The 8,719-nt window shown below is 28.1% G+C and overlaps 1 protein-coding gene across 4 annotated transcripts in view; it reads right to left on the bottom strand.

Moving 5' to 3' along the window:
• Positions 1-3,326: 3,326 nt before the first annotated feature.
• LOC107454007 (QRFP-like peptide receptor) overlaps positions 3,327-8,719 on the bottom strand; it is a 129,191-nt gene continuing 123,798 nt past the window's right edge. For 3 of the 4 annotated variants that reach the window (XM_071178542.2, XM_016071046.4, XM_016071048.4), the window contains one exon: positions 3,327-5,932. In XM_071178542.2, the coding sequence (XP_071034643.1) occupies positions 5,733-5,932 (200 nt within the window). In that variant the 3' untranslated portion in view covers positions 3,327-5,732. Of the gene's footprint in view, positions 5,933-7,671; positions 7,889-8,719 lie in introns of all 4 variants that reach the window. The other variant, XM_016071047.4, reaches the window with a different exon arrangement.

Below are 8,719 nucleotides of genomic sequence, written 5' to 3'. Positions count from 1 at the left end.
TAGCTATGTTATATTTGATAATTCGCCAATTTTGGATCTCCTACCATTGCTTCTCCTGTGTCCGTTGGGAACAAATTACACGTACTTTTAATTTGGCTTTTGATTAGGCAGGTCATGGGGGATTTGTCTCCCATGGCATGTCCTTATTATATTAATATGCAAAATTTATTCAACCGAAATTCTTATGAAAAATGTTTAATTTTTTAATCTAGAGCTCTGCAAATATATTAAAATAAAAGCTTGATATTAGTTATGATACCGGTTTTCATTTTCAACTCTTTTCATCATCTTCTGTTTTCATCACTATCTTCAATCGGTCAATATTACTAGACAAACTCCAACCACATCTGAGTATTCCATCTTCACATAGCCTTTTAGCACAATTTATTAAAAAGAAAAGGAAATATTGTATTTAACTTAAGATAGATTTATGTTCTAATAGCTAGAACTAATTATAAAAAAAACTGCTTTTAAATTGGTTTAGAGACATTAAAAGAACTACCAGGTACCTTATTGTTGTTTAATAAAACAGGCATGGAAATTCTTTCATTTGTTTGTATGATAATAAAATCGACAAAAATAAGTTTCGGGTATAATGTATACGCAATAAAAAAAAATTATCCTCACAAAAATGTCATGTTCATAAATATTTTTATCTACAGATATTTTATGTTTAGGGGAACACGAGCAAGATATTTTATTGCTTTAGCACATCTTATTAATGATGTTGCGAAAATAATAAATGATAGTTACATTAATCTGAACAAATACACTATATCATAATTTACTTGGATTAAATATTCATAATGAGGATCGAGTAGTTGAAGCGCTGAAAATGTGATACTGAGATTTTAGATATTTAGAAGGTGGTTCTTCTTCTAATATTAGCTTATAAGTGTTTAGCAAAGTCATTAACTTCTTAAGCGAGTTTCTATTCAAAACTAAAAGTAACCATTTTCGAAATTATATTTGATTTATTTGATAAATAAAATTCATTTCTTGATCCATGTAATGATAAGCAGCTGTAAAAATCAACTTCTCAACTTTCTAACTTTGAAACAAGGACATAAAGGAAACCTCCATATCAAGACAAACTTCGTCATGAACGTGGCGAAGGCTTCGTGGACATATTTCGTCGTTATTTCGGAGACAAGAAAATGCAATTGACTTTCATGGACGAATATACGTTGAAGATTTCTCAAGGTTAATTAGATGTCAATGACACTATACTTCATTGCCATAAAAATGCTTTACGTTTGCACCATAAATATTGTATACTATTAGAAATTTCTGAGAAAAAATGATTAAATAAAAATTTATTTAAGTGTCATTTTACCATGTTCAACAAAAACAATCTAATAACCGTAAATAAGGTGGTATTGAAACTGTGAGAAAACCGTTTATTAACTGCTTTCACCTAATACGGTTAAACAACCAGAATTTTATTTCATCAACTAGGTCCATATTATAAAGTAACTTAGTTCCTCGCAGCTGCGTACATATTACATTCAAAAGGCCTAATATGTTAATGTCCTGATCAACACAACAGGGGTGCGACTCCCAGCGTTGACACCACGACATTTCCTCCATTCCTTTCACATGAAGAGTTTCCAGTATCATGCACTCCCTTATTTATAATCCTGGTCTATTAGAATACGATACTCTCATTCTCGCAGAGATGGCGGCACCATAAATCTGTTGAATTATGTGTAGTTAAATGTCTTTTTTACAGTTTTGAAGCCATGCTAGTTGTAAATGGTTAAAACCGTATCTTTTTGCAATCATGATTTTTAACCATACTTGTTGTAAATGGTTTCAAAACCGTAAAGGTAAGAAATGCTCTTCACCGTAAACTTTACGGTTAATTGGATAGACAGATTGCTACCGGTTATTTTATCATAATTTAAGAATGAAATTCTAACAGTGCAGGGTAGTGAATGATGTAACCACCTCGTTTAAAGTTTGAAAGTGATTCTCAGGTGGTATCAGCACGCTAGAGCCTCTGAATTATGCTATCTCACTTCTATTTTCACAAATATTCAGTATTTAGTTTAAAAGATCATTTTAAAGTAAATGAGCAAACATTCTTGAAACTAATAATCTTTTAAAAAAGTCCCTTGAGACAATATGGGGTCATGTTGCGGACAAATCAAAATATTAAAATTTTTCCTTTTTGATGGTGCTTATATTAAATAAAAACCTTGTGGCATAACGATGTCCTCGAATTAACAATGATACAGAAAAAAGAATTGTTGTGTTTTCCAGATACTTATTGCAACAATTTCCTTTGTAATTTCGCAATTATATCCAGTCTCCATCACCTTCAACACTCAAAAGAGCGAATTCTACATTAAACTATTCAATAAAAAATTGAGGTTTAATGTACGTATTGTGCGTTCATCTCTGAACTTGTCACTTGTCGAATATCTTTCTACTTAAAACAAAGAAAAAACTTTGAATAATGTTTATCTCACTGAGTAAAAAATATAGTCAAAAGTAAAAACCACCAGAATATGAAAAAATTTACCGTGTTCCTGGCTCCATGGGAGCACCAAAAAGCTAGGTCATCTTTACCGAACTGCTTTGGTAACGCGTTAGATAAAATTTTCAATAAAATATGGTTTTATAATAAGTGATAAAATGGATAATTGTGGTAAAATTTGATAATTTTATCATAATACCTTAGATTAGGAATGTGGTAAAATTTGGTAATTTAATCACGATACGTTAGAGCAGGGCTTCTAAACATTTTTGAAGCGGCATGCTATAATATTTATGAAATTTTTATGGGACTATATAGGCATAGCGCAAGTAATATACTGTTACGCTTTAGGCCACTTACTTTAATTAAACATGCACACTGTCAGTTCACGAATTCTAAACAAGTAGAGTAAGAATTATTATTTAAAAAAAAGAAAAAAACGTCGAAAAGATTTTATTTTCTCTTTGTGTGCATTTTCTTCTCCTTTATTTGTTTTCAGATACATCGTGTAAAAATATTTGTTAATTATAAAGTTATTTTAAAAGGTTAAAAAAAAACTTTCAAACATATTGCTGCAGGTCTCGTGACCCCAATTGGGGCACTGAACCACAGTTAAAGAAACGAAAGTTACTCATTTAAAATTACGAAAACTTAATCATCCTACCATAAGATACATGTTCCAAAAATCGTATAACCGTAAAATGAGTTCAGCTTCACAATGATTTTCCAATGTTGTGTTGAAAGTACTTTTACTTTTGAAATAAAAAGAATTGCTTAGAAATTGCATGATTATCATTTATAGAACTTTTAAATGGCCGTTTAACAAAAGTAAAATTCCGTATCCTTTTGAAATTTTATTTAGAAAAACATGAATACATATTTCATATAGTTACATCAACGGTAAATACAATTATAGCTTAATAATAGCTTATAAATTATACATAATACACCATACCTATGCTACTTAATGCTCTAGGAAATAAACAGCTCTTGCATTGTTTTTTAAACAAAAAGGTTTTGTGTTTAATGGATATTGCTTCTTAATTTAGTCATAATTTAAAACTTTAAGCGAATGAAAAGAATTAAATTTAAACTGATATAATTACAATTCCATATTTTATTGAATAAGATAAAGAATATTTACGTAGACAGTTTTAAAGTACATCATACATGACATTTATGACTTTTTGAATGTAATGAATCGTATAAACATTGGTAAACATATTAATTTTTAAAATATTTAAAGTGAATAAAGTGCATTTGATATTCACTCACTTTATAACTAACTTTATTACAATTAGATAATAAAAGAAGCAAGAGCTCTAAAAATAAAAATGTAAACTACTAAATTTTAAATGAAAAACTTTCTACATAATTGTACTTGTAATGTGCATGAAGTTTGACATAATGAATCTACAAATGTATCTTAAGATAATATTACAAAGGACATAACTGTTTAAGTACATCCTTTAACGACATTAACAATCAACATGTAACAATAATACTAATATAATATAACAATCTCTAGAAAGCTCATACATATAAACTCAATTGTTTAGAAAAAGGAAGAAACCGTACAGACTCAAAATTCATCAGTTTTGTAGAGACATATTGTAAAGCTACTGCGTTTGTTGTGCGGATTTAATTTACTCTAGATATATGAATTAAAAGTTTAAAAATTGTTGGGCTTATTTTAATTTCGGGGAAAATGAATTCTTAAGTTTATTCCTTTTACCAAACAACATTTTAATTTATACTTATATACATGAATTTAAAATTAACATTCATTATGTACATAAGCAGTCAATGCATAGAAGCAAAAAAAAAAATGTAATACCAGATTGTTTTTTTTAATAATTATTACTCACTTCAGAGAATATAAAGTAAGTTTCATTTACTAGCATAATTTTTTGTCCATGAGCGACTTTAAAAGATATTGCTTTGATAAAGCTACTTGTAAATATTGCTCGATTAGAGCTATTAATATATAGAGCCTGTATCTTTAAATAAATATTTTAAACTTTTTTAAACAAAAAATATAATGTTTTAAATAATTTTTTCTTTGTTTCTTTAATTTAGTTTTGGAAATTATGAATGGAAATTGGGAAATTTGCTTGATTAAATTTTTTTTACTTACAAATGCTTAAATCTCTAACTATTTCTACATTTAGTAACAAAACTTGACTTATAAAACCTCAAAAAAAAAACATTTCTTTAAAAATATTACTTTTTAATTAAAGGAATAATAGAATAATCTTCAAGAATAATCTTCAACCATTGTACAAAACTTTAGAAATTAAGTATTTTGGATTAGGGATTTTGAATATTTATGGATTTCGGATATTTATTGATTTTGGATATTTATGGATTTTGGATATTTATGTATTGTGGATATTTATGGATTTCGGATATTTATGGATTTTAGATATTTAGGGATTTTGGATAATTAGGGTTTTTGTTGATAATACTTATTACAATACTTTTTGAATCAGTATTTAATAACAATCATGATATATCCCCAGATATTCTACAGAATATGATCTTGAATTATTTTTTGATATCTATATTTAAGTCTTTATAAAGGTGTTCTACTGACATAAATGCTCATCCACATATTAATTATGTTTATTGGCATCTTTTAACAACTATGTTATGTTGAATTGGTTAGTTGAAACAAATTTTTTATTATTACAAAATGAAATAAATATTCCTCCCTTTTGTGCACTTCATTCTCTAAAATTAATTTAATTTACTTCACAATCCATGCAGTTAAAATTATAGAATATTTAATGACTTTTAGCTCAACATAAAAAAAGTTGGTTTGGTTTGGTAAAAGTTATAAGTTTAAAAGTTATTTTTTTTTTCAAAAGAAAAACAAAGACTATTTCTTAGATATTTCATCAGGTGAGCAACCCATATATCTAAGGATTAACGAATTAAGATAAAAATCCTTCAGTTATTATTAATTATCGGAGTTTAGTGATTTTTGTAGGTCATTCTGTGCATGATCAGTGTATGTTTCGTACAAAAAAGAATAGGTTTTAAAAGTCTTTTGCTGAACTCGGAAAAAAACTGATGCCTTTAAACATGAAAGACAAATTCTTTGCGTAACTTTTCTCCAACTTTTCATGAGAATACAAATTAATTGTATGACTTTATTGGAATGTTTCCAGAAAATGACTTCTTTATCATCGATTTTGGTATCATGATTCAAGAGAGCAGACAAGAGAGATATCTTTTGATGATATTATCATTGCTTCTCCTCGGTTATTGTGACGCAAAGTTCTTTTTTCACGGTAGTGAAATCATTTGTGTCTGGATTGCACACTTGCTTCATCTCAACATCCATCGATTTCTGACTAGAAGTCTTGTTGGCACCATTGATGATTCTTGATGTAAATCTTGAAGGACTAGATGTAACGCCAGTTGTGAATGTCATCCTTGATCGAGCTAAAAAAAAGTGACAGGAACAAAATAATTTTTTTTTAGATTTGAGTGACATATTTATAAATACTTGAAAAACACAAAGTAAAATTCAAATTATTTATAATTTTTGGACAAAATTTTAAATAGTTCATACTTTATTATTTTATTGTTATTCTATAAAATGTTTTCCTAACAAAGAATTTCATTTAATTTCTTATTAAAAACATCTCAATAATTGATATTGAACTTAAATCAGTTATCAACTTTTTTCAACGATTTTACTTACATTTTAATCATTTGAATGTATAGTATACTGATTTTTTTTTAATTTTCTGTGTCAGATATATTTTTCGGTTAAAATACATACCTTAAAATATTTGTCTAAGCATTTTTTTTTAAATATACCACTAGAGAAATACACCAAAATCTGAAAAGTTCCGTAATAGTAGGAATTCATAATGATGGAAGAATAAGAAGCAAATAAATGCTATTCAATCTAAATAAGCATGCTATCTACCACCAAGCAGAAGTAGGAATTAAATTGAAATAGTAAATGAAAACCAAATTTCACACCCCAGAATGCATGTCAAAATTGTTTTACGTAACATTAGTAATTTAAGAAAAATTTTGTAAAAATATTACATTTAAATCAGGCAAATGGGTTGTGTTGGCATTTGGGTTTTGTTAGCATTTAAACTCATCCATAAAAGCTTTGTTAGTTGCTACAGTGAAAAGAAAAAATAATAAGAACAAGCTTAAACGAATATTTTCGTTATCATTCCTATGTAAAATTGAATAAGTAAATATTCCCGAAGATTAAACAAACATTTATAGCACCATTTCAAATAGAGTTTAATTTTCGCAGTCAAAAAGTGGTTTACCCGGTCAAAAACTAGATTATGCTACCAATGACCTAGTATGTTATCGTGTATGAGGAAAACATACTGGAAAATAAGACCTGTGTAGTTTTGTATCGTAAAATCTCAACTGCGGAAATTAAATACACAGTAAAAAATTCCTACTCAAATTGCTATAAGAAGTACCGCCAGGTGCTGGTGCTTTTAACAGCAAAATCTATTTTTATCAGAACATATTATGGAACAAAAAATATGATATACCATTAGTTTTACAGTAATAAATTCTGTGAAATTATTGAATCACTCTAACTAAATAAATATTACTGCAAAAATGGTGGTATAATATTTAAAGGTAAAAATGGATTCTACGTTAAGAGGATTTTAAGGATGATGCACTTAAAATCTCGATATTTTATACTAAACGTTTTATAGTGTAGTTGAACTTGCATTTCTTATAAAAAAGTATATAAATTTCAGATATTTTCATGGTCACAAAAATATTATAGCTGAAGTTTGTAACGCTTTTTTTAGTAAACATTTGGCAATGCTTAGTTTAACCAAAATGATGGCAAACCAAACTTCATTTATGGCATACTAAGATCTTTTCTTAAAGAATCAAATGATATAAACCATTAAAACCTCTCGAAAATTGCCTACCCTGATTCTCAAGCAAAATTTGTTGAACAAGAAATTTAATACTAAGCACAAGCCAGCTTAAAATTAATGTACTAAATGAGAAAATTACAGTGAGAGTTAGTTTTTGACATGCATATAAGGGTATATAAAGTGCAAAAACCATTTTTCTATAAGCAAAGCTTTAATTAAAATTTCATTCCCAGAATTCCATAGCTGCAGAAAGGAGAAGGCCATCTACCAAAGCGCATAAATCATTCAAAAATTAGCTACCATATGTTTTGCCTGCCACATAGGTTAGTAGAAGAAGTTTAGACAGCAGTTGCTTTCACGAGTTTTGCCTGGTAAGTCGGAACTTGCGTTTTAGAGTGATTTGTTTGACTTTGTGTCCGACTTCTTAATAAAGTAAGCGATGTATACATGCTTCTAAGAGTTTTATGAAATAGAGAAGTTCTCTGAGAATTACTTCCAATAATATTTTTTTCTTGACCTATAAAAGAAAGATATACACATGTAGACATTACACACTACCTTCTATTACAATTGTGGTTAGCTCAGTATACCAACGGTGTTAGAGTAAATAAATTTAAAATATATTTCATTTTTTAAAAACTAAATTTAAAACTTGTGGCTTATTCGGAATCAAAATACTTAAAATTTCAGTTAAGAAAATTAATTATCAATTGACTGAAAAGTTATTTATTTTATTTTATTTTTGTAACTCTAAGACCTAAAAATAATTGTAAGTCTCAACATCTGAAAGCAATATATTTAATAAAAATGTGTTAGAACAGTGTGATTTCTTTTAAGATAATTGCAGGGATTATCTTATATGCATTGCAGGGAAAACTGGAGAAGGTGAAAAGGGCATCACATATTTCCCGACCAATAGGTCAAGCAAAAAATTGTTTGCTGGCAAAAATATTTAGCATTTTTGAATTTAGGGTAGCACATAAATTAATTTTCAGCAATAAGTATAATTTTTTTTCGTCGAAAATTAAAAAAATAGAAGAAGTAAAAAAACCGACAGAGATGGGGTTAACTATACTATTCTGCCATTTATGGCATAATTGAAACCAAGTTTTTGATACTGAAAGGCTTCCTGTTTAAAGTTCCAAAAAAAAAATACAAAGCTGACTCTCAGAATGCAAATGAATAGGTAATATCTATCGGAAAACCAAGAATGTGAACAGAGTCAATGTACGCGCAAGGAAGAAAATATTAAATTAGAGCAAAAAATATCTTTGAAAAAAGGTGTATAGTATAATATAAGTAAAAGAAACGTCTCTGGTGCTTTTTGAGAAAACACATGATACTAATA

This window comes from Parasteatoda tepidariorum, chromosome 6 (genome assembly GCF_982258835.1).
Source record: "Parasteatoda tepidariorum strain Cologne lab strain chromosome 6, Ptep-v5.0, whole genome shotgun sequence".
NCBI classification, from domain to species: domain Eukaryota; kingdom Metazoa; phylum Arthropoda; class Arachnida; order Araneae; family Theridiidae; genus Parasteatoda; species Parasteatoda tepidariorum.
This window is presented reverse-complemented; position numbering and strand designations above follow the sequence as displayed.